Below are 27,356 nucleotides of genomic sequence, written 5' to 3'. Positions count from 1 at the left end.
TTAAATTGGAATAATTGTATGCTTTTCCAGGAGGAACTTTCCAACGTGAACCTTTCCAAATTCCGCAAGATTCAGCACGAGCTGGAAGAAGCTGAGGAACGGGCTGACATTGCTGAGTCCCAGGTGAACAAACTCAGGGTAAAGAGCAGAGAAGTGCATAAGAAGGTGATTGTAAGTGAAGAATAAACTCACCTGGAAATGGCAAGGTGACTGAAGAGAAGCGCAAAATGTGAAGCTCTTTGTCACTCCCTGTAATTACTGTTTATCTTTCCTTAATATCTAGAAAATAAAGATGGTAGAGAACTTTGCATACTAAAAACTGTTGTGTATTTTCTTTCATTCTACTTAATGCTAGAAACTGCAGATGATTTATGCACTTCTAATTTTCTGTCTGGTAGGATGTAGGGGTGAAATTCAGCAGGTTCTGACAGGTTCTGGAGAGACCCAGTAGTGGAAATTTTGAGTAATTCAGAGACCAGCAAATACCACCTCTGACTGGCCCCAGAGTGGTGTGGGAATGGAGATTTTGCAACAACCTTCCCCTGGAGTGGGGAAGGACTAGATATTTTCCAGTAACCTTCCCCTGCCACGCCCATCAAGTCATGCCCACAGAAGTAGTAGTTAAAAAAAATGAATTTCACCACTGTGTAGGATATTTAACTGAGTTTTATTAATATCTAATTATTATTTCTATATATAACGTGACCAACTTTTTTACAATGAAAAGGAGGACAAAACATGTTCTATTGTCCAATATAGAACTATATTATCTATATAATGCCCATAATGTAATTTCCATAAGGATTATAATAATTTCCATAAAATTGGATTTCCCTTGGTAATAGAATTACCTTGGCATTAGAATTAAATGGGTTGCAGAATATAGTAGCTGATGTCTGAAAAGCTATGTAGGATTGGAGCTTATTTTTAGCAGATTACCAAAAAGGTAGACTAGCAAGTAAAAAAAGGGGGGGGGACTATAAAAGCAGCAGTGACAAATCACGTGGAAGTATTGATGTAGTAATCAAAATCTGAACTTGATTTAGGCTATTAACTTTCAATTTTGCAATATAATTTTCACAGATTTTAATTGAAAGACAGTTTATATATTTTTTTAATGAAATGGGCAAAATATTATTAGTTTAAATAGGCATAACAAAACATATTTTTTATTTTTATACTAAATCCAATGAAAATACATTAAGAAGTAAGGATGCTTCCATATAAGTCTTTCATTACTTAGCCATATTTCTTAGAATTGTATGAAGTATCCAAGTAATCCAAATTTTCATTTTTCCTTTTGTTTTTTCACTGTAGAAAATGTAATATATTCCTTCTTCATAGTTATACAGTGTACAGCCATCATATATCCTAACCAAATAGTTTTCAGTACTATCCTGGTACATAGAGACTGATTAGTAATTAAAATGAAAATAATATGGAATAAGAATAAATTGCATATTCATTAGGGGGAACATTATAAATGAACAAACTAAGCTTTATTATACAAATAGTATTGCTCTTTTTCCAAAGTGATGATTAGATCTTGGAGAACTGAAATTTGAATAGTGATTTAATAGATATCCAAAAATAAGTTACAAAACTATGTATAGTTTTAGTAAGAAAATATATTTTAGCAGTTGGGAAAACAATTTGTATATTGGATTGTACTATTAAAATATTCAACTCACACAAAAGAGGGGAGAAAAATATATAACTGTGAACTCACATATGGAATCAGTTGGGGAAGGGCTATTTTTGGTGTCAGTCATACACCATCTGTAATTCTGTAAGTCAGGCTGGTAACTTTAAAACTTGTGGACTTCAACTCACAGAATTCTTCAGCCAGCCATGCTGGCTGGGGAATTCTGGGAGTTGAAGTCCACAAGTCTCAAAGTTGCTAAATTTGGAGATCCTGGCTGTAAGTGATATTACTTTAGCCTGAATTATTATTATTATTTTTGGCATTGTTATCTAGTACTTAATCTTTTAAAAAAGCCCCTACATTTGACTAAAATTGGCTAAGCACAAATGAAATTGACATTAACTGCAAGTAGGATAGAAAAAAATGTGCAGTTAGTTGCCATATGATCTTTTTGTTGATACTTTTAACCTTGGTATTCCTGTGGAGAACCTTGCTATAATCAGAATATATATCTCTCTCTCCCTCTCTCTCTCATCTATCATCTGTTGCAAGCAATAAGATAAGTAGATTTCTCCAGAGTTTTGAAAAAATTCTATGAGTTTTTAATCTCTGAGGAATGAACAATAACTGATTAACCAGAAAATGAAAAAATGCTGTAAAGCTCTAAGCAATAATATCCACTGCTTGTGAAGTAGATCAATGTTAAATAATGTATAACTTTATATTTGGTTGTGCTAAGGATTAAGAAAGGGGAAATTCTTGCATTATATACCTATTTGATGCCCAACACATCTTTTAGAGAAACAATACCGGGTTAAACAATAACCCACTTCATGTCCAGACTCCAAAACGAAAACAACAAATGGAGATTTTTTCCAAATAGAGTCATTTTATTATTTCACACCTGTAGACAAAATCTTGCCAAACTGAGCACTCTACTATCCACATCTACCATATATTCTACCATGTACTCCAGGAATTACTAGGGAGGGTCTGTTTTCAGCCTCTTTCTCTAACAAATCACATTTGGACCGAGTTGCCTTTTACTCCTCTGGAATGCGCCCCCTTCCTCCTGGGTATCCATCTCCTTACTATATTCCACCACCTAAACAAATGGAAAGGAAGGAATATTGCAAGCAGCCCCCATTCCTACAGCAACATCGCAAACACTGAGGGGGAATGAACAAGAAATGCCTATGTAAAGGTGGGGAGAACATGGAAAAAGAGTGGCATAGATCAAAGGAGAACAATGAAGCAAATTAACCTGATGCGGAGCTTCCCAAAATTGCGCCCAAGAAAGGACACGTTAAAGAGAAGTTTGAGTTTGCCACTTAGGACTTGGCAAACCACACCAACTCCTTCTTGCAGCATTTGAGAGCCTCAAGCTCCTTATACTCTTTTATTTTTCCATCATCATCATATCTCTTTCTCAATAACCTTTGGCTTGCTATTGCAAGGCACAAGTATCTCTTCCCAGCCTCTTCTCTTGCACGCTCTTTCAGAACACATGCTCCTTATAACTCAAATTCTAAGCATGGTCCAAAGGGTGTGCGAATACTGTCTTGGTAATCATAGAAGGCATGCCAAGAGCCCCAAGTCTCCTATTCCTTCCTCGTCATCATGACTATTTATCAGACGTTGTCTGAAAATAGTAGACAGGTTTTCCTATTCCAGCAAAAATGATTTATTGCACAGTAGGTTTTTGGACATATCACAATCAGATTGGAATAAAATATTTGACAATTATAGTAGCTGTGACTCTCTGGCAGTAGCATAGTAGCCAGTTATCCTTTCCCTTCTGCAAAGTATAGATGAAAATGGCTTCAGGGGGAAAAAAGTCCCTTAAATATTATTCAAGCTGTTTAAATGTGATCGAAAGTCATTTAAATCACTTTTTAAAAACTGATTTTTCAGTGGGGGGCGGTCAGCAGCCCTTTTCGGTTAAGGTGCTTTTATTGAAAATGTTGTAAGTTGACTTCCATCAAATATATTTAGAAATGATACAGGCACTTGCAGGAATGCAGTGGCTCAACTCTAAATATATCCAGGGATAATATGAGTAAGAATTATGTTTGCAGTCAACTTTGCCAAAACAATACTTGGCCAGAAATATTTGACCTGTGGCAGAGGAGGTGCTAGGGCCGAGCGGATATTATAAAAGAGTTTCTGGGACCTGCCTTATCTTTGATCTGCCTGAGCTTTGCCTAGAGCTTCAAGGTAAGTCATGTGAAGAATGAACTTGGAATTGGAGGGCAGGATCATGGGTAGGCCTGGGCTCTTACACATCCCAGGGCCATCTTGCCACCTCTGGAACTAACTTCTCTGGGGACATTCAAACCTGTTCTTGAATATGTCTGTACATTTCCATTCTTTATATCAACATATTCTTGGAACTTTGGAAATCTTGGATTACAAAGAGAATCATCATCATCATCATTTTTGTTTTTTCTAAATTATTCGGGTAGTTCTGGCTAGCCTCAAGGCTGCCTGTAACTTCTTTGCAGAAAGTGAGGTAAGGCATAACAGTGCTAGTCCCCATAATAGATAGATAGATAACATTACAATGCTCTGAATGTAGATAATATTATGATCCCCATAATACAGATAAAACTGCATTTGAAAATGTGATCAACGTGTAACATCTAACGCGTAGTAAAGATAGACAAATATTTTTTTTTTAAAATGGAGATTTTATTTATTTATTTTTATTTTCAATTATTTTCATTTATTAAAATTGTTTGCTGCCCATGTCGCTACAAGCGCCTAGGAAGAATAAAAAGAATATAAGCAAAACATTTGTTTTTTTTAAAAAAATGTAAGCATTAAATATAAATGGATCCCCAAAAAATTATTTTTTTAAAAAAATTAAAATATAAAACAATACTACTTAAAAAGCGATGGAACACTGGATTTTATTTCAGAACTCAAGTCAGCAAGGCCCAAATCTTGGGCTGGATCTCTGTGACCCCCTAATGAAGATGTTTCATTTTGCTGGCCATGAAGATTATGGTTTCCTAGTTACAATTTTTTGGAAGATGCTTTACTTTCAAACACGGCAGGATACATCACAAAGCAGGCTTCTGTACTGTCACTTTCAAATTTCTGATAAGAGACTGGAATATTTCTAATGCCAAGGATAAAGAGAGCAATATTTAATTTCATAGACGCAAAATGCTCACGATCTTCTCTTTTTCAAAACAGTAGAGTAAAAATATAATGGCATATGCCCAGTTCAAAAGAAAAACAGCCTGGAGGCAGGAGATGGGAATAGTTTCTGTTGCTGATTAAATTCACAGTTCCTTCGTTAGAATACTCATCCCCTGTTGGAATGCATAATAATTACAATATACATTATTAAAAAAGGAATTAAATATTTTATATGGTATGATAATATTTTATAGTTGTTCTGAGTACATAAATCACCTTTTTTCACCCACATATATACACCACTTCCTTTTCCACTTCACTCTTTTCTTTTTATTTATAAAACATGTGCTTTCTCAGCAGAGTCCTGCTTTGTTACCTATACTTAACCAAAGTAATTGATTACAGATTACAAATAGGGAAATAGGATGCTGTTCTGCTGTATGCTGAGTTATTATTTCTTTCAGATGACAGATAGCTCTCCCTCCTCCCCCTCTTTTTCTCCTCTGCCCCCCCCTCTGCCCTTCCCCCCCCCTCTCTATATATCTAGTCTGAGCTCTTACACTTCTCATTTTGTTTATTCCATAATATTTATTTATTTATTTATTTTGGACAAAGAGTAAAACTTTTTCTTGAGTAAGATAATAATGATGACAGTAGAGGGACTCAGACCACATGCTGATTTATTAATGTCCGGAAGTTTCTAACGGAACCGAAATGATACATCTTATACTTGGTCAATTTCTGTTCTTCCAGAAAAGAAAACACAGGTTCCTTCTAGTGGGGAATATTGTTTCCATCAAAGGAAGACAATCTAAAAAGGTCTTGTAATCATAAGCAGTTGCTAAGTCCACCAGGTGGAAGGTTGCAAAAGAAAAAAAAAACTAATGATTTTGCCTTTTAGAAAAACTTGCACTGTACCTATAAACTGATAGACCACCTTTCCTCCATGTAGTTTTCTCTGCTGCGGTGTGCCCTGTAAACTGCAGCCATGTCATCAGACGCTGAAATGGCAGTTTTCGGGGAAGCTGCCTCTTTTCTCCGGAAGTCAGAAAAGGAGAGAATTGAATCCCAGAATAAGCCCTTTGATGCCAAGACCTCGGTTTATGTGGTGAATCCTAAGGAATCCTATGTGAAAGGCGTTGTACAAAGTAAAGATGCAGGGAAAGTCGTAGTCAAGACTGAAAAAGGAGAAGTGAGTAAAGAACAAGAAACATATTGTCAAAAGTTAGCCTTTATTAGACCAGGTCAACTTATCAATGTCTTTTCTTTCCTAGAATGTGACTGTAAAGGATGATCAAATCTTTCCTATGAACCCTCCCAAATTTGACAAAATTGAGGATATGGCCATGATGACCCACCTCAATGAACCTGCTGTCCTGTATAACCTCAAAGAGCGTTATGCAGCCTGGATGATCTACGTGAGTGCAGCCATTGTTTCTGTTTGCTGCTTTCTGCTAGTGCAATACTGTGGACTCCAATAATGCATGTATAATCTCTTAAAACCAGTAAGGATCATGAGAAATCTGAACAAATACCCAATAGAGATTTTAATGATAATAGAGTCAACTGATTACTTCATGTTTTCACATAGGGTCTAGAAATGAACATGTTTAGAATAACTATCATATAGTGAGAGAAGGATAAACTGATCCAAACAAAGTTCATAAAAAATAATGTCCAGTTTTGATAGCATCAGCCAACAAAAAGCCTGGTAAAATACCCTTCAGACCAGAGGTGGGTTCCTACCTGTTTGGCCAACTTTGGCTGAGTAGGTAGTAACTTGGCTGGCCATGCTGCCGAACCAATTCTATTGCGCCGCCATTTTGTTTTTTGCTTCTGTGCATGCATAGAAGCATTTTTTACCTACTGCGCATGCACGCATCAAGTACGCAAGTGCCCAAAGCATGTCCCTGAGCAAACTGGCAGTAGGAGAAGCCGGAACCCTCCCCTGACCTAGACTACAAATTTGCATTGTCAGAATAATCTATTAGTCAGTTTGGTGATCACATATTTCTGTGCAAAATTAGCATTCATATAGACAAAAGGTGGGCTATATTATGCACATAAATAATATGGGAGGCCTCTGTGCATGGTCTCTGCACTTCTTATAAACTGATATACCATGTTTCCCTGAAATAAGGCGCTTGGCCTTATTTTCAGGAAGGTCTGATTATTTTTGAGGTGCAGGAGGCGGCAAGAGCGTGGTCACCTCATGGCTGCTGCTGTGTTGCAATATTTTGGGGGTGGGCTTATTTTGGGGGGAGGGTTATTTTAGCACATGTGCTCAAAAGCCCGTTTGTGCTTATCATCCAGGGAGGTCTTATTTTTAGGGAAACAGGGTAGCAGTTTCTACACAACGGAATGTGCTGTGTGTCTATTTTTTTAAATGAACCTTTAGAAAGTATAGAACTTATGATACTGCTCCTTTCATGCTACACAGTAAATATCGATCATTTATTATTATTTCTTTCTTTATTTTCCTTTCCAACTCTTTTCCCCTTCCATATACCTTTTTATGTATCATTCAGTTCAGTGGTGGGTTGCTATCTTTTTTTGCTACTGGTTTGCTCATGTGCATGCGCATTCACATGCTGCTTTTGCACATGTGCAGAAGCGTCTGGGCAGATGGGTGGAGCCTTCCGCTGCCGCTACTACTGGTTTGCCCAATCCGAGCTGAACCAGGAGCAACCCACCTCTAATTAGGTTCCTTAGGGTTTAAGGAAAATAACAAATATAACAAGCAAATGGATGGTGATATTTGTGTTGTATTTTTTCAGACCTACTCAGGTCTCTTCTGTGTCACGGTCAATCCCTACAAGTGGTTGCCAGTGTACAACCCAGAGGTGGTTAATGCATATAGAGGGAAAAAACGCCAAGAGGCCCCTCCCCACATCTTCTCCATCTCTGACAATGCGTATCAGTTCATGTTAACTGGTGAGTAGATGAATGTTTCTGGGGGGGGGGAAATAATAAGGTAGGGAAAACAGGAAGAACATGGCTTTTGGAATCAGACCCTTAAGAATAGATGCTCCCCCTGGAGAGCATCCAGAAGTTTCAGTTGGTGCAAAATGTAGTGGCCTGCATGGTTTTGTGCAGCTCTTGATGTGCACATTTCACTTCTCCTCCAGGAACTGCATTGGCTGCCAATTTGCTTCCAGGTGTAATTCAAAGGAATTTAAAGCCCTTCATGGCTTGGGACAGGTTATCTGAGGGACCATCTCTTGCCAGTCACATCTACCTAACCCACTAAAGTGGAATGGCAAGGAATGTTGTGAGTCCCATCCTCTGATAGGACCCAGAAGAAGAGCCTTCTCTGTGGTGGCTCCCTCTCTCTGGAACAGCATTCCCCCAGAGATTAGATTGGCCTCCACTCTAAAACTCTTCCAGAAGGTGCTGAAGACCTGGTTCTGCCAATGGTTCTGGGGAACCCAGAGTGGGATGGAGCCCATTAAGTGGCGTGTATGGATATGTATTGCCACTGGGATGGGGGTGGGGGCTATTATTTTTATTATTTTTTCTAATTTTCTTTTGTTATTTTTATTTTTATATAATGCTTTTATATTCATGTAAGCCACTTTGAGTTGCCATGTGTGAGTAAGTGGCAATATAAATTTTCTAAGATAAATATTTGCCATCATCAATGGTAAAAAAAATCCACAAATAGATGACAAAATAAATACTACTACAGACAACAAACAAACAAAAAACAAAGAGAGCAATCAAATCAACCATAATGCCTGTTGTGGTTGTTAAGTCATGAAGGTCATGAAACTAATCATATGTGACCAGGCCTGCTTTTACAACATTTTTTCAGCAGTCGTTAAGCAAATACAGAGTCATTAAACAAACATCTTGATCATTAAGGAGACACCATGGCTGTTAAGCAAATCCACTGTTTGCTATGGGGCATTTTTGCTGAAAATTGGAAATAAATACTTTTTTCAGTAAAAATGATGTAAACTGTAGTCACATGACTGTGGGATGCTGCAAAAGGCCATAAATGAGGATCTGTTGCCAAGCTTCTGAAATGCAATCAGGTGACCACAGGAGGGGGTGGTGGAAGCTGTTGGAAGTTTGGATATGGATTGTTAAATATCTTGGGGGGAGGGGGGGTTTCTATTGTAACTTTGAATAGTCATTAAGCAAGTGGCCATAAGTTGAGGACTACCTATAGGCAATAAAACATAATATTGCCACATTCGGAGAAACAGAATGATTTTGATAAGGCATCTAAACACAGCCTGGGACATTGATTATGAAAATGTTACACAATGCATCTGTACATCTTTATACAAGGAGCAATACATGCAGGCCATATAACAAATGGCAATGCTTCATACATCTGGTTTTTTAAAATAATACCCCTGAAGAACAGTGATCAGATGTAATTAGAATCTGATTTAAGAATAGCTCTGCTCTGAGCTTTGTAAAGGGAAAGGAGAAGTCAGCAAGTTGTTCAGCTGTTGGCCAATGGCTTGCCCATACAGATTCACCGAAGGAAGTTCTGAGGGATTTTTGTTTCCTCCATGGTCACAGCCTGATCTGACCTTTTTTCAAAAATGATGTTTCTGCTGTTGGCGTCTCCTGCCTCAGTTATCCTGCTGATGTAGTAAAAGAGATTGAGTTCTGACCCTCTCTACACAGCTTCTTTCCAAACCTTTTCAGTAGAAAAAATAAATAAAGACATGCCTCCTTAGAATCTTTTTCCTTTTGATGACAGTGAAATACTGAATTAGTAGCAGTGGTCAAGGTTTCTTAAAACAATTACATTGTTCTGCAAATTAAAATTGTCACTGGTGAAAGACAAATGGATGAAAACTACTTATTTAGGATTTATGATACACACATAGATACAGCATATATGTGTACACAGAGACACACACATATACATACATACACATACATATACACATAAATACGTGTGTGTGTGTGTGTGTGTGTGTGTGTGTTGTGTGTTGGGATAAGAGAGTTCAAAAATTTAGAGGATTTTCTTCTGCTTCATATTCAGAATGATGTAGGGGTGGGGTTTTTTTGCAACATACTGTATAATTGTAAAAAGTCACAAGTAACTTTTTAAAAAAATCTTTTCAGATCGCGAGAATCAATCCATTTTGATCACGTAAGTATGCCTTCTTAACTAGTCCACTTTTGTTCTGTTGATTTCTTTGAAATAAAATTAGGACAATTAGTCCACTGTTCTAAAAGAAACTGCAGGACTACTGTGTATCACTGTTTGAATGCCGTAACAATAATTATTCCTCAACAACATTTGGCAGCCCCTGTTAGGATTCCTCACTAAACTGCAGTGGAGATCATTGTAGTTAAACAGGTATAGAAGAGAAGTATTTAGAACAAGGATGGGAAAATTATTTTAGCTAGAAGGCCAGTAGCAGGTAGAACAATAGAAGTTTGCACATACTGTTATATAACTCTTTTACACACACACACACACACACACACACACACACACACACACCAATAAGATTTGAAATTGAGATTCTTCGAATTGGCCTTCCCACTTTAAGGTGCAATTAGATTTGAAAAACAACACCAACAAAACTGCAGCATGGGTCAGAGGAGAGAGAGTTTCAGAGGAGAAATAACTCATATCCATGGCAGGCGGTTCTAAACTTTGAATTTTTACTGTGTTTTGCGGAGCCAGAGTTAATATAAATTTTGTTGGTAGGCAGATTAGGTGGAATGAAATCTGCAATTTCCTACAGTTCAGTCATGCTTAGAAGGTCTTTCTGATTTTCCAGGCCTGAGGGCAGATGAGGCTATCCCCCATCCCTACTTCTTAGTTACCTGGAGTTGGAATTTCAATGAAATGATTTCTAACACATTAATGGAAGTGTTCTTTGAATCAACAGCGGAGAATCTGGTGCTGGAAAAACTGTGAACACGAAACGTGTCATCCAGTACTTCGCAACAATTGCAGTTTCTTCTGACAAGAAAAAGGAAGATGCAGCGGCAGCCCAATCAGGCAAAATACATGTGTGTGGGTTTTTTTTTGTAAAAGATGAAAAGTGAATGCATAGAAATTTTCCACGATGAAACAAATTGAAATTAATCATGCTATTTTCACTGAAGGGCACCCTTGAAGATCAAATCATCAGTGCCAATCCCTTGCTGGAGGCTTTTGGAAATGCCAAGACTGTGAGGAATGACAACTCTTCACGCTTTGTAAGTCGTGTGCAAAATAGGACCAAAGACTTTCGTGTGTGAAAAACTGAATGCCGCCTCTGTTTGCAAGTTAATCTCTAAAGCAGTAAAATTATGTCTCCCAATTTTTTAATATTATGTCTTCTCTTCTTTATAGGGCAAATTCATCAGAATCCATTTTGGTGCCACTGGCAAGCTGGCTTCTGCAGACATTGAGACATGTAAGGGATATTTCTTTGTGTGTTTATTTGACCCTTTCTTTCTTTCTTTCTTTCTTTCTTTCTTTCTTTCTTTCTTTCTTTCTTTCTTTCTTTCTTTCTTTCTTTCTTTCTTCCTTAACTAATACAACTTTATTGTTTTGCCAGATCTGTTGGAGAAGTCCAGAGTTACCTTCCAGCTCAAGGCTGAAAGGAGCTACCATATCTTTTATCAGATCATGTCCAACAAGAGGCCAGAACTGATCGGTAAGGAGAATCATCCATTTGGAGAACTATTTCTACTATCAAACATTTAAAAATGTGCTGATGCTTGAAACTGAATCATGTTTGTGCTTCTTTTTATGCAGAGATGCTTCTGATTACTACCAATCCGTATGACTTCCATTTTGTCAGCCAGGGTGAGATCAGTGTTGCCAGCATTAATGATCAGGAAGAGTTAATGGCAACTGACGTAAGTAATTTGAAGAATCGGAAACATAAAACTGTAATTTGATTAGACAAACAATAATATTTGGTTCAAGTGTTTGAGTGTGTGTGAGGCATAATGTTCCAAGATGAACACTGGCGGAGACAACCACAGACTACTGTAATTGCCAAAATGATTTCAAGTGAGTTTGAACCCTCAAGTTGGCTCAGTGCTGGGTTAGACAGAATCCTTTCTATTGCTTGAATTAATAGGAAGCCATTGACATCCTGGGCTTCACTGCTGAAGAAAAGACAGCCATTTACAAGCTGACAGGAGCTGTCATGCACTATGGGAACATGAAGTTCAAGCAGAAGCAGCGGGAAGAGCAAGCTGAGCCAGACGGCACGGAAGGTATTTGAAAAAATTATGGCAAAATCATTTAAAATAATTCAGAACAAAATAGGACATTATTTTGCAGAAACACATCCCATGCTTCCCTAACGTTGTCTAGAAGGATACTCATATTTATCAATTGGAATAGATAGTAGATCATAAAATATTATGCTATTATCTATTTATTAGTATTTAAGAAGGAAGAAGTTTTCATTATTTTTACTGATATTATAGTAAATACTCTTGTAACATTTTTCTTCTTTTTCAAAAATCACTTTTTGGTAAGTGAAGCTATAATTTTAGAGAATGAACATTCCCATAATTGGGCAAGTAGAACTCAGCCAACAGTAACTAAAAGTCTTTTTTTTTTTGTACTTTTTCCAGTCTGATTTTAATGTTTATTAGTTAACTGTTCCATATTGCATGGATACAGTGAGATTTACAATAAAAAAAAGTCTCTAACCCAAAACTCTTTCTTGCCTATTTCAGTTGCTGACAAGGCTGCCTACCTCATGAATCTCAACTCAGCAGATCTCCTGAAAGCTCTGTGCTATCCCCGGGTCAAGGTCGGCAATGAATATGTCACCAAAGGCCAAACTGTCCAGCAGGTAAGTCTTTCTAAAATCAAAGGGAAAACTAAAAAAATAATAATGACACTCTTTACGTGCATGTTCCATGTTGCATATGTCACCAATTTGTTCTTCTAGGTCTACAATAATGTGGGTGCTCTGGCTAAAGCTGTCTTTGAGAAGATGTTCTTGTGGATGGTCGTCCGTATCAACCAACAATTGGATACCAAACAATCCAGACAATACTTCATCGGTGTGCTGGACATTGCTGGCTTTGAGATCTTTGATGTAAGGAAATGAAACCTTGGGACCAAGCAGATGGCTTTTGTTACCCAGTCTTCTTATCTCAGTTTTGTTCTACTATCTTTGTTCTGAAATGTTTATGTTAGCTCATAACATAGACTTAGATTTTTTTATTTGCAATTTTTGACTTAAAGAACATTGCAGCAGTCTTCTAAAAATGTGTCAATATATACACACTTATAGTTGATCACACATATATTCAGAATTGAACAGCTAGCCAGTTTGGGAAAGCTCTGCAACATGTTAGCAAATTCATGACCAAGAAAGAAAGTAATTTAATTAGCAGTTCCATCCATATGCAGAAGAGAAAATAAACATATAGCAATTTTATTTAGTCAAAAATTAGTATCATTCTGTTTATAGCATGTATAATTATTCTTCAGAATAATAGTTATGGGCTTAATGCAGAACCTTAGAATATTTTTTTAATAACTCAGCATAATATTGATGTTACATAGAGAAACTGATGAAAAACACTTTACAATTAAACATTTGGACACCAAAATTAAGAATGGACAACACATTGTGTGTTTTTAAAACAAATTCTCCCCCTTTTCTCTCCCCAGTACAACAGCTTGGAGCAGCTCTGCATCAACTTTACCAATGAGAAACTGCAACAGTTTTTCAACCATCACATGTTTGTCCTGGAGCAAGAAGAGTACAAGAAAGAAGGAATTGAATGGGAGTTCATTGACTTTGGGATGGACTTAGCTGCCTGCATTGAACTCATTGAGAAGGTTTTGATCAAATTTTTATATTTATTATATTTAATTTTGCAGTAATTCAACTAATGACCGTTAACTGCCTTGGCATGTGAGCTATATCCCTGATTTTAGCTATAAAGATATATCTTTTATGATGCAGCTATATTTGTAACAATGCTTCCCTACTCAATATAATTTTTGAATGCTTGTTGCGCTGGTAATCATATTTCTTCATAAACTATCACAAGAAAACCATTGTTTTTGATTGAAAATTACAAATGATGACATTATTTGAAGTAAGTATATAATAGTCCATGTAGTGGCCAACTGTCTTTCCCTCATTGTTTTATAGCCCATGGGCATTTTCTCCATCCTGGAAGAAGAGTGCATGTTCCCCAAGGCAACAGACGGCTCTTTCAAAAACAAGCTCTATGACCAGCATCTTGGCAAGAGCAACAACTTCCAGAAACCCAAGCCTGCCAAAGGCAAAGCTGAAGCTCATTTCTCCCTTGTGCACTATGCTGGCACTGTTGATTACAACATTAGTGGCTGGCTGGACAAGAACAAGGACCCCCTGAATGAAACCGTGGTGGGTCTGTATCAGAAGTCTTCCATGAAGACCTTGGCCTTACTGTTTGCCGACCGTCCAGTAGAAGGTAATTCTTAACACCTGAAATAGTGAATGATAAACATCATTCAGAGTAAAAACAACTGCCCATGCCAGTGCTATCCCCAGATGATATTGTTTTTATACAGGTTAGGGAATCCTCAGCATAGGAGCTCATATCTGTAAACCTAAAAATGAAAAAAATCACATAACTTGCGCGATGTCCAGAGTGTCCTGAAGACACCATTAAAATAAATTGCTATTTTGTAAATGATGATGTCCCCAATGGCAACCATTTTGTGAATGGGTAAACCCTTAACAGCCATTTTGCAAATGGTCACATTATCAATATTTCAAATGTGTCCAACAACCCCTAAAGATGCAGCCTGCCTTAACATGGTTTAAACCAGATATTTCCTAATACTTGATTAATAAGTAACATTGCATATATATGTAATGTTTTATAGTTTTTAGCTTCTCCCAAACACCCTTGGCACAGCCTTTCCCCATGTTCTATAAATAACCCCAACATTAACATTAGCTAAAGTACTTATGTTTCACCTTTTCTCTGAGAGGTTTATCCTCATGACAACCTTATGAGATTGATTGGGATGACAGACCAAGATTAGCCAATTGACCCACACTGACCAAAAACATTGTGTGTCATGCTGAAATCGCTTCAGTCCAGGACCTAACCACTAAACTATATTTGCTCTTTCAATTTTCTCTCACAAAAACCCCAAATGAATAATTTCCAAAGAAATACAAATAAATGTACGAGCTGATCTGGTTCAAACTGCAGTGTTGCTGCAATGTTCTGGATTAGCATAAGGTGAACTCACACAGTATGGTTTAGTGAAAGACTTCACATCAATCCCTACAATAAATCTTTCTTCAGAAATATGGCCCACGTATTTGGATGTAGCCTGAGTACCTAAGCAGCTCATACTATAGTTATAAAAGAAGTCACAGCTGCATAGAAGATAAGCCAATGACAGAGCACATGAATATTTCAAATTCAAAGCCTTTCCCTCCAATTTTTTTCCAAATCAATGAAAGTTTAGTTGTTCTATTTCCCACCTTTAAGGCTGGCATTTGATCAGAGTTTACCTAACTGTGTTGTCTGCCTTTAATTCTTGCCTCACCAACTGCAGTTCTTATAACTATAATCACATACATATAAGATTGATATATCTTGTTTAACAAACTGTAACTCAACAATGTGATACACCTAATATCTATTGTTAGTTACTTGTGCTATAGGATAAATTATTAAGCCTCAGATAACTGTCTAATTGTGGTTCCCACACCTTTTCTTTCTTCTTTTTTTCCTAGAGGGAAAGAAGGCAGCCAAGAAGAAGGGCTCCTCCTTCCAGACTGTGTCTGCCCTTTTCAGGGTATGAAAAACCGATGATCTTATCCTTTATTCCTTCGAGGACACTCGTGCAGAAATGATGTGCCTCTCTGTATAAACTGAAGATATCTGTGGGGAGGGGCTGTGATAGAAAACATGTTTTGCTGCCACACACAAAAATACAGATTTTGGCAGTTGCCAGAAGATGGGAGAGCCATTGCCTGATTCTTGACTGGCAGTGGTTTTCCAAGGGAGAAGATAGGAGAACAGTCCACCGAAATTGAACATAGGACAAGAGTCCAACTGCAAAGCTATTGCCAGTTGACTTGATTCATAGGCTGATGGAACAATAGACATATTTAGCCCCCTCAGAGGAGGAAAAGCAAGATAAGAACAATCAAACATCAATTCACAATATTATGGAACAATAGAAGTCTATCAATGGTCTTTAAGAGAATACATCACAGTCAAGATTATAGAGGCTGAACACAGTACACAATTCTGCTGGATTTTTTAAAAAAAAGCCCTGAGTTGTTAAACATTTCTTAATCACAAGAGCATTTAATTAAAATATCTGTAACATGCTCTCAAAAGGTAAAGAACATGCACTATACTTAAAAAGTTAACCAAGATATCAATATAAATGTCATCTGATGCAGAATAGGGCAAAAGTTAAAAGGTTGTTTGTGAGAATGTGGGGAAAGTTCACCATATTGTTTTTTTTCTGGCTACCTATGGCAAATTGTGGAGCTCACTCTTTAGTTTTTTTTTTCTTATTACCATGTTTTCCTGAAAATAAGATAGGGTCATATTTTCTTTAGACCCCCCAAAATAAGCACATGGCCTTATTTTTGGGGAGATCTTATTATTTTTGAGATCAGGAGGTGGTCACTTCATATTGCTGGTGTGTTGCAATATTTTTTGGGAGGGCTTATTTTTGGGGGAGAGCTTATTTTAGCGCATGCACTCAAAAGCTCAATTGGGGCTATTATTCAGGGAGGTCTTATTTTCGGGGAAACGGGGTATATAAATTTACTTTAAAAAAACAATAATAATTTTGTTTTCAAATCCTACAGGAAAATTTAAACAAGCTGATGAGCAATCTGAGGAGCACTCATCCACATTTTGTGCGCTGCCTCATCCCCAATGAAACTAAAACTCCTGGTAAGATACAGAACTTTGTTTGGTTTTAAAATGAAAAATGTAATCTACCTTTTGTAGATATTGTAACATCTTTTTTCCTGTGGTTTTTCTAAGGTGCCATGGAACATGAGCTTGTATTGCACCAACTGAGATGTAATGGTGTACTTGAAGGAATCCGGATTTGCAGGAAAGGCTTCCCCAGCAGGATTGTTTATGCTGATTTCAAACAGAGGTCAGATTGATTTCCAGCTACTGACTCATTTGGATTCTAACTGTTTTTAATGTCTCCATCTTACAGCAGTTTAAATTTTAGTAACTTGGATGATTGAATGTAAGTAGTGTCATATGGTCTAGTGGGGAGCAGAGAGACTTAGGTTTTCTAACCCTACCTTGGATATGGAAGCCAGTTGGGTGAATTTGGGCCAATAATTCTAAACAGGTAATGGCAAACTATTTGAGCAAATGTTGCCAGGAAAGCTTCAGGGTTATGTCTATATAGTTGTCAGGAGTACAACTATATTTATTTATTTATTTTATTAATTAAATAAAATCATATAATTTATATTAAGAATTTAAGGGAGAAAATAACAAAATCTTATTACTTCCATTCATAACTCTTCATTAGATAGAATAGAATTGGGGATAAGAAGAATTACAAATTTGGTTCAGGAGTTTCAGATGTTTACTTTTACAGACTTGAATAATTCAACATATCTATACAGTATAAACTACTTTGTACTAACAAAAGCATTTAGAAGCATGATGACAAGTTGACACTGATAAACCTTTCGAAAACTCAGCCACATTAGCAATCTCTTTGCTTTAAGGAAGTAGCCAAAGCTGGTAGGTCTGAGAGTTTGTTCTCATGCTGATTGGAAAGACTGTTATTAAACAGCAAACAGGTGCACACTATTTTCCCTTCATTAAAGACACACTTCAAGTCCTCTAAACTGAAAACCCAGGAAGAAACTGTATACAATTCTGCCGTCATCAGAACTGAAAGCAGAATGCTTAGTAGAACTTTTGAGTGTGACCTAAACTTTCCTAGTAATAGATAACATTATTCAGAGATCTTAGGTTATTAACAATGTCACCTGAGGAGCTGGGCGTGTATGTGTGCAAAATTGGCAAGTTAATGAAAATGTGTCAAAATGCAAAAGTCATGTTTTTTTGTACATGCTTCAATGTTGTATACAAGTTTTGGTCTTCCCATAGATATTATGGATTCGCTTGTGTTATGTTTGTGTATAGGGCAGAGAGGGGGATGTAGTCCAAATGTTGATATGTGTTTTTTTGGATGTTTACCAAAATAAGTTTCATCCCTACATGTCTTCTTAATAGCAAGGCTTCCAATGTTAGGCAACTTTAGCTTCTGCTTTCTTTAATAGATACAAAATTCTGAATGCAAGTGCCATCCCAGAGGGACAATTCATAGATAGCAAGAAGGCTTCTGAGAAACTTCTTGGATCAATTGATGTTGACCATACCCAGTATAAATTTGGCCACACCAAGGTAAACTTTTTGACTGTTTGAATCAATGGTGGGTTGCCATTTTTTTACTACCGGTTCGCTGTTGTGTGTGTGCGGAGCCTCCCGCTGCCGCTACTACCGGTTCACCTGATCCGGCTGAACCGGGAGCAACCCACCTCTGGTTTGAATGCAACATTGTTTATTGAGGCAATTATATATTTATTATACTTTCTCTTCCATACTCCAGGTGTTCTTCAAAGCTGGGCTTCTGGGTCTTCTAGAAGAGATGAGAGATGATAAGCTGGCACAATTAATTACACGTACCCAAGCTATGTGCCGTGGGTTCTTAGCGAGGTTTGAGTTCAAGAAAATGATGGAACGAAGGTACAGTTTTGTTATTACAAATAAAATGAGACATACACAAAGAGATACATATAAGAATCGCCTTCGATACCCAAACAGACAATTTGTGAACCATGGACCATATTGATGGTTGGAAAACCACTGTAGCATGCAGAACAGACTATAATATATAGTATAGAACATTTAGCAACATTTAGCAATAGTAGATTTGAGAAGTCATGTATGAATGATGTAAGTAGCCATGAAAAATCTCAGATCCTCAGGACAGTTCATTGCATAACATGGCAGAAATTATGCATTTAAATATATATTTATTTCACATTTAACTGTATAAACCTTTTTTTAAAAATGTATTTGAAAAGCTTTGTGTACTAGCATTAATCTATATTTCTTACATATTATATTCTTTAACTTACATTAGTGAAAATTATATAAATGCAATGTAACATTTTTGTGAAGAAAGCAGAATGCTATTTGTGTAAATTTAGAGATATCCAAGTATTGAATATGATTTATTTGTGCTTATCCCATTTTTAAGTGTTTAAGTATTTACTCCTAGAGAAATAAATGTGGAAGTATTTAAAATCTGATGACATGACAATTGCCCAATATGTTGTACCATATATCCAACTAATGCCTTATCTTGCATTAATTAGATATATGGTACAACATATTGGCCAACGTTATCAGATTTTAAAATATTTCCAAATCTTGCAATTGATAAGATTGGGGATTAAGCCAAGAGCTTGATTTTGTATTATATATGTATATTCCAAATTTCTTCAAAACCTATCAGTTTTATTTTGCTTTCCTTCCAGAGAATCCGTCTTCACTATTCAGTACAATATCCGTTCGTTCATGAACGTGAAGCACTGGCCTTGGATGAAATTGTACTTCAAGATCAAGCCCCTGCTGAAGAGTGCGGAGTCAGAGAAGGAAATGGCCAACATGAAGGAAGAGTTTGAGAAAGCAAAGGAGAATCTTGCCAAGGCAGAAGCCAAAGTGAAGGAACTAGAAGAAAAAATGGTGTCCCTGATGCAGGAGAAAAATGACTTGCAACTTCAAGTCCAAGCTGTAAGCTTGTTAGATATTAAATATTGTTGTTTGATTAAATGTTCTAGTATTGTTTAGCAAGCAGTAATTTGAAGCTTGAAAATGAAACTTCACTGCAGTTTTTGGTTGGGGTTACTAAAATATTTCCTTATATTGCTACCTACTTACAAAATCATATTTACTTATTCTACGTCTGTAATACTGTTACACAGTGTTATAATTAAGAAGTCAATGACATAACACATAAATATATGTAAGAATTGTATTGTAATAGGTAAACTATTCTTGTTTTCATATTTAACTAACTACCAATATTCATTAAAGAGACAGTTACAGTTGGGCAGCATTACAAATCAATAAATAGTAAATATATTGCCTGCACCATATTGACTTGCTCAACATACAAGAACCATTTCCCTTTTATTATTGTTGCAATTAATATAAAGAGAGTTGATCCCTCTGCATATTTCTTAGTAAAAAGTTACTTTTTCCATTAGAATAGAAATTTTATATATGTGAATATTTTAATTAGAAAACTGTTTTTTAAATGATCCATACTTTTCTTTGATAGGAATCTGATGGCTTGGCAGATGCTGAGGAGAGATGTGACCAGCTAATCAAAACCAAAATCCAACTGGAAGCTAAAATTAAGGAGCTGACTGAGCGAGCTGAAGATGAAGAAGAAATGAATGCTGAATTGACAGCCAAGAAGAGGAAACTGGAGGATGAATGCTCAGAACTGAAGAAAGACATCGATGATCTTGAGCTGACTCTGGCCAAGGTTGAAAAGGAGAAGCATGCTACAGAAAACAAGGTATTACTCAAACATATATCAGAATTAAATTGCTACCCACTATTGCCATTTCAGAATACATAGAGCATTTTAACCCTATCTCTTCAATTATTAAAGGTGAAAAACCTTACTGAAGAGATGGCGGTCTTGGACGAGACCATTGCCAAACTGACCAAGGAGAAGAAAGCCCTGCAAGAGGCCCATCAACAGACCTTGGATGATCTGCAGGCAGAGGAGGACAAAGTGAACACTCTGACCAAAGCAAAGACCAAGCTGGAACAGCAAGTGGATGATGTAAGTACGCTACCATCTCCAGAGAAGAATTGGTCTGAGAGGGATGTACTGCTGTGTTGATACAATCTCCCTGATCTCTTTGTCTTTAGCTTGAAGGGTCTCTGGAGCAAGAAAAGAAAATTCGCATGGACCTTGAAAGAGCTAAGAGGAAGCTAGAAGGGGATTTGAAGCTAGCTCAGGAATCCACAATGGATCTGGAAAATGATAAGCAGCAGCTGGATGAAAAGCTGAAGAAGTAAGTATTAATGTCTATTATCAGGGAGTTTTTGTGCTAAATGGAGTTTTTTTGATTTGGTGGCTAATCATTATATTTTGTTGTGATAAGGAAAGACTTTGAAATCAGCCAACTGCAGAGCAGGATTGAAGATGAGCAGGCCCTGGGCTCCCAGCTTCAGAAGAAGATCAAGGAGCTGCAGGTTTGTCATGCAGTGCTTCATTCATGAATGGAGAATTAAGCTATCTGGAAGCCAGTTTCAGGGTTCATGGTTGCCTCTCTTTCTCTAGGCTCGTATTGAGGAATTGGAAGAGGAGATTGAGGCAGAACGGGCATCTCGCGCCAAAGCAGAGAAACAGCGGGGTGATCTCTCCAGGGAACTTGAGGAGATCAGTGAGCGTCTGGAGGAAGCTGGTGGGGCAACTGTAGCTCAGATTGAGATGAACAAGAAACGTGAGGCAGAATTTCAGAAAATGCGCCGGGACCTTGAAGAGGCCACCTTGCAGCATGAAGCCACGGCTGCTGCCCTCCGCAAGAAGCACGCAGATAGTGCAGCTGAACTTGGGGAACAAATTGATAACCTGCAGCGAGTGAAGCAGAAGCTGGAGAAGGAGAAGAGTGAACTGAAGATGGAGATTGATGATCTTGCAAGCAACATGGAATCTGTCTCTAAAGCTAAGGTATCCTATAGAAGTATAGGCAATGTTTCTGTTAGGCAAAGTCAGGATATAATTCAAATCATTTGCTTTATTTAAAAAAGGTGGACAAATCAGTTTTCAGTCATTCTTATGCATATGTAAGCATTTGAATGTGTAAAAGTATGGTGCCATAAGTGAGCAATTAATATTTATATTGAATTTCCAGATTCTAAAACAATTTTAAAAGATACCCACAAACCTTTTAGGTATGAGTTATATGTAGAAAATGTGTGTTACAACAGACAATATGTTCATTTGCATTATTTTGAGCTATATATATAAAATTTACAAATTGTACAAGACAGACATAATTTCTGCTCTGAAATATATGATAGGCTACATACAAGATATGGGAGCATGCCACCTCAGCTCTATACTCTGAAGGCAACTCTCACTATCTATTGGTTGTAAGAGCTTGGCACTTGGTTTATAAAAACTGCTTTGCAATTAACTGTCCTTCTGAAGAAAATTCTAGTACTATATCCTTTGTATAGTATCAGAATTGCTCCTGCTAAAACTCTAAAGGACAAAAAGTTATCTAGAGATATTCTAAAACAGAAAGAACTATTTGTGATTTGTAAGATAAATACATTTCCTCCATTCTCCGCTGTGTGAAATTTCCTTTTTGATTAAAGTGTATTACTGCTAGCATCTGAGGAAGACAAAAGATATTGGGGGCTGCCTATTTTATACAGATAAACATTTTATCTTTAAAGAAACATTAAAAGTCTCTGCTGGGAACTGTGTGCTCAATATGTGAAAGGCGACTTCCCCCCCCCCCCCTTATTTTACATTTAGGCAAATCTTGAGAAGATAAGCCGTACATTAGAAGACCAGCTCAGTGAGGTTAAAACAAAGGAGGAAGAACATGTGCGCACAATTAATGACCTCAATGCTCAAAGAGCACGTTTGCAGACAGAAACAGGTAACTCAAAGGAACGAATTGTGTTATTCTGTATTATTTTGCCATTATAAACGTTAATTCATTTATAATACTTGAATCCTTCCTTCCTTCCTTCTTTCTAGAGAAATTTGTGCAATTTTCTTGTCCATATTTTTCACTAGAGTTTACACTCACCCTCTTTCCAGGAGTGAGAGTATGGCCAGCTGGGTCCATGTCTAAGGCAGGACTAGAACTCACAGTTGTCCAATTTCTAGCCTAGTGTCTTTAATCACCACACCAGACTGGTTCCCCTCTTGTTTCTACGCTTGTTTGAAGTTGAAAATAAATCCTACTAATTTCAAGAAGACATATTAGTTATTCCTGCTCTTTGTGACCATTATAAAACTAACTATAATCAAATGTCTTTTACTAGGTGAACTGTCCCGCCAAGTAGAGGAAAAAGATGCATTGATTTCTCAACTCACAAGAGGTAAACAAGCCTTCACACAGCAGATTGAGGAACTGAAGAGGCAGCTTGAGGAGGAAGTGAAGGTATGAAATTTGTTTATGCATTGCATAGATCTTAATTCCATCTTTGGTACTGCAGTATTGCTGTGAATAATGTGTGCATTATTTCTATGGTTATGTTTTTATATTTTAAACTGTAGTTAGATATCCAGAATCATGAATTTAAGCTTGGTAGCCAAATAGATGATGATAGATAGATGATAGATAGATAGATAGATAGATAGATAGATAGATAGATAGATAGATAGATAGATAGATAGATAGATGATAGATAGATAGATAAAAAAGAATTAATGAAAAAAAAAACTGCTGTGTAAGTTGGGTATTAGTTAAGTTCAGATATGAAATGGACTATGACCTAGGAGAGTTTAATACATTTGTTTTACATTTTAAACACCTTCTCTTCAGCAATGTTGTCAATAAAGCAAAGTAGACAATGCAAATAGATTTCAGACATAAATATATCAAACATAACAAACAGAGTAAGGTAAAGGTAAAGGTAAAAACAAAATTCTGAAAATAACTCTTACTAATTGTTTTTTTTATTTCAGGCCAAAAATGCCCTGGCGCATGGCTTACAGTCAGCTCGCCATGATTGTGACTTGCTCCGGGAACAGTTTGAAGAGGAACAGGAAGCCAAGGCTGAGCTTCAACGGTCATTGTCTAAAGCCAATAGTGAAGTTGCTCAATGGAGGACCAAATATGAAACAGATGCTATCCAGCGCACAGAAGAGTTAGAAGAAGCCAAGTAAGTGAAAATGTGTTTATGTGTGGCACAAATGTGTCTGTGAAACAGAAATGGTGACATCATTAACGTAAACATTAAAACATCAAAATACACCTTGTATATGTGATGGGAATTTGTCTATATATATACATTTGATTATAAAATGAGTCTACATGTAAGTGCTGAGGTCACTGAGATACAATGTTTGGGCTGCTGTCAGAGTGATGGGCACAAAATGGCATTATTGCACATGATAACATGAAAGAAGGCTCTTATACAAATGTGTTGAGATATTATGTTCCCAGGCCTTCATAAATATGGTCTGTAATTATATTCCATCAGGAAAAAGCTTGCTCAGCGTCTGCAGGATGCTGAAGAACATGTAGAAGCTGTGAATTCCAAATGTGCTTCCTTGGAGAAGACCAAGCAGAGGTTGCTGAATGAAGTGGAGGATCTGATGATTGACGTGGAAAGGTCCAATGCAGCTTGTGCAGCTCTTGATAAGAAGCAGAAGAACTTTGATAAGGTATTTTGCTCCTGATGATGAAAAAAGAACAGTTTGCACCAAGATGTTGGGCCAATTAAATTTATTATTTTATTTTTTAAAATCACATTTGTATGACACTGATGACTCATTGACGCTTTACAGATTTTGGCAGACTGGAAACAGAAATATGAGGAGACACAGTCTGAACTTGAAGCTTCTCAGAAGGAGTCTCGGTCTCTGAGCACAGAGCTCTTCAAGATGAAGAATGCATATGAAGAATCCTTGGATCACCTGGAAACTCTGAGGCGCGAGAACAAGAATCTCCAGCGTAAGCTGTTTTTCTTCTAGTCATGGATAGAACTGTGAATCTATTGACTGGGAGAGCTAAGGAAAGAAATCAGATGATGCAGAACTGCCTTTGAGTTATTTTGTTCTTTGAGGCAATTAATATACCTCACTTGAGGTAACCACGGATGGTCATACAATGCAATACAATACAATAGCAGAGTTGGAAGGGACCATGGAGGTCTTCTAGTCCAACCCCTGCCTAGGCAGGAAACCCTAAACTGTTTCAGACAAATGGCTATCCAACATCCTCTTAAAGACTTCCAGTGTTGGGGCATTCACAACTTCTGGAGGCAAGCTATTCCACTGATTAATTGTTCTAACTGTCAGGAAGTTTCTCCTCAGTTCTAAGTTGCTTCTCTCTTTGATTAGTTTCCACCCATTGCTTTTTGTTCTACCCTCAGGTGCCTTGGAAAATAGTTTGACTCCCTCTTCTTTGTGGCAACCCCTGAGATGCTGGAACACTGCTATCATGTCTCCTCTAGTCCTTCTTTCTATTAAACTAGACATACCCAGTTCCTGCAACCGTTCTTCATATGTTTTAGTTTTCAGTCCCCTAATCATCTTTGTTGCTCTTCTCTGCACTCTTTCTAGAGTCTCCACATCTTTTCTACATCGTGGTGACCAAAACTGAATGCAGTATTCCAAGTGTGGCCTTACCAAGGCATATTATTTTAGCACCCAATGCAGAAAATCTCTTCAAGTGTTTTTCTTCTCTAAAGTAGTAAAAAAAAAAAGATAGTAGTAAAAGCAACTAACTGATGTTTCACAATATTGAAATAAACATTTCCTATATGGTTGAAACATCTTCACCCTGTCCTTTAACTCAAGCCTGAAATAACATGCACATGTACTATTCTTATGTACTGTATGTTCCTGGTTGATGTAGCAAAATGCAGAGTATTTTTTTTGTCTTGTTTAACTTATAAAATTCTTCGATAATTAGTTCTTATAAGAAAGTAAATATCAACTTTGCTTAATGCCAATGATCTAACAATGCAGAGCATTTCAAATATTAATCACATTTACCCATAAACTGAGAAGAAGGATGAATGATTAAAATTGCCAATGCTGCCCATATTTTCTTATTTATTTGTTTTTTTATCTTGTGTGAAATCAACAGAGGAGATATCTGACCTAACGGAACAGATTGCTGAGGGAGGAAAGGCCATCCATGAACTAGAGAAAGTGAAGAAGCAGATTGAACAGGAGAAGAGTGAACTCCAGGCTTCCTTAGAAGAGGCTGAGGTAATCATATCATTATTAGTAGAAAAGCAAGCAATGTTTTAAATAATTAAACAGGCTACTTAAAAGACTGTAAGAAAAAAGGTGGGCACTTACCAGATCAACACAATCCCATTTACCCTAATAGTTTGTTGACCAGCAGGAAGTCTAAATCAGATCATGAAAGGCCTTTGCAGTTCTTGGCCTCCAGCAAATTCTATGTGGTATCATACTGACTCCCAATCTGAAGACACCATGACAAGCAGACAGTAATCGGTCTATTATCACAGTATTTCACAGCATGCATTCATATGCTAATTAATGTTTTTCTAAGAATAAAAAAATCATTTTTATATTTCATTTTTTTTAAAAAAATCTGAAAATAGATTAATTGGATGAATTTGATTCTCTTTGGGATCAAGGAAAAACAACCCTCTGAATCCATTTTTCTCCAGGGAACATGTACTTTTGGAAGCTCCTATTGGAGGCTATATAAATTTATCTTTTATGCTTTAAGGCCTCTTTGGAACATGAAGAGGGCAAACTCCTGCGCATCCAACTTGAGCTCAACCAGGTGAAATCTGACATTGACAGAAGAATTGCAGAGAAAGATGAAGAAATTGATCAACTGAAGAGGAATCACGTGAGGGTGGTAGAGTCCATGCAGAGCACATTGGACGCTGAGATTAGGAGCAGGAATGATGCCCTGAGGCTTAAGAAGAAGATGGAGGGAGATCTGAATGAGATGGAGATCCAACTCAACCATGCCAACCGTCAAGCTGCTGAAGCACTAAAGAACTTCAGGAACACACAAGGACAACTCAAAGTACATATTTACTTCTATGTTCTATTTATTTATTTATTAAATTTGTTTGCCGCCCATCTTACCACCAGGCAACACTGGGTGACTTACAACATCAAAAACAATAAAACTACAAAAGCAATTTTTTTTAGCAAGTATAAAAATACAAATTGTAATTTGAAGATGGGAAGGAATGGAGCAGGATGCATGGTGGAGGTAGAGATGAGATTGTCTCTTATTCCATCAAGTACCTCCAACGTGATATTCAAGAAAGAGATGCATTTTTCTCTTGTATTACAATCACTTCCCAAGACAAATGTTGCCATATCCTGTTTTAGGATACCCAAATACATCTGGATGATGCTTTGAGAAGCCAGGAAGATCTGAAGGAACAAGTGGCCATGATTGAGCGCAGGGCAAACCTAATGCAGGCTGAGATTGAGGAGCTCCGGGCAGCTCTTGAACAGACAGAAAGAGCCAGAAAAGTGGCTGAACAGGAACTTCTGGATGCCAGTGAGCGTGTGCAGCTCCTCCATACCCAGGTAAGTCATAACATTGATGACTGTATTAATGTAAGAAGGCATTTGTGAAAAATATAAATATGAACTTGTAGAGGTTGATGCAATTTTTTATATATACTGGTAAGTGTGTGTCTGTGTGTTTGTATATATATATACGAAAACAAATATATATATAGTATATACATATACAAATATATATATATAACATATATATATATATGTTATATTTGTACTGATAAGTAAATAAAGGGAGACTATCAGTACAAATATAACACAAATATAAAAAGGCAACATTAAAAATAA

The 27,356-nt window shown here is 37.0% G+C and overlaps 2 protein-coding genes across 4 annotated transcripts in view; one reads left to right on the top strand and one right to left on the bottom strand.

Annotated features, from left to right (window-relative positions):
• LOC309382444 (uncharacterized protein) overlaps positions 1–27,356 on the bottom strand; it is a 348,957-nt gene that overhangs the window by 186,523 nt on the left and 135,078 nt on the right. The window lies entirely within an intron of this gene.
• The window catches only part of LOC309384678 (myosin-4), a 57,607-nt gene that overhangs the window by 26,013 nt on the left and 4,238 nt on the right, over positions 1–27,356 (top strand). For 2 of the 3 annotated variants that reach the window (XM_081938411.1, XM_081938410.1), the window contains one exon: positions 31–319. In XM_081938411.1, the coding sequence (XP_081794537.1) occupies positions 31–186 (156 nt within the window). In that variant the 3' untranslated portion in view covers positions 187–319. Of the gene's footprint in view, positions 1–30; positions 3,863–5,744; positions 5,985–6,066; positions 6,211–7,569; positions 7,727–9,883; positions 9,912–10,662; positions 10,787–10,882; positions 10,976–11,111; positions 11,176–11,319; positions 11,419–11,519; positions 11,624–11,850; positions 11,990–12,460; positions 12,580–12,678; positions 12,829–13,409; positions 13,581–13,899; positions 14,204–15,489; positions 15,552–16,584; positions 16,673–16,765; positions 16,884–18,039; positions 18,164–18,368; positions 18,506–19,302; positions 19,559–20,108; positions 20,352–20,447; positions 20,625–20,713; positions 20,860–20,949; positions 21,041–21,128; positions 21,519–22,334; positions 22,462–22,852; positions 22,972–23,498; positions 23,696–24,016; positions 24,201–24,323; positions 24,490–25,629; positions 25,755–26,247; positions 26,557–26,870; positions 27,075–27,356 lie in introns of those variants that run through there. The other variant, XM_081938412.1, reaches the window with a different exon arrangement.

Source organism: Natrix helvetica, assembly GCF_964273705.1.
Source record: "Natrix helvetica genome assembly, chromosome: 1".
Lineage (NCBI taxonomy): Eukaryota > Metazoa > Chordata > Lepidosauria > Squamata > Natricidae > Natrix > Natrix helvetica.
This window is presented reverse-complemented; position numbering and strand designations above follow the sequence as displayed.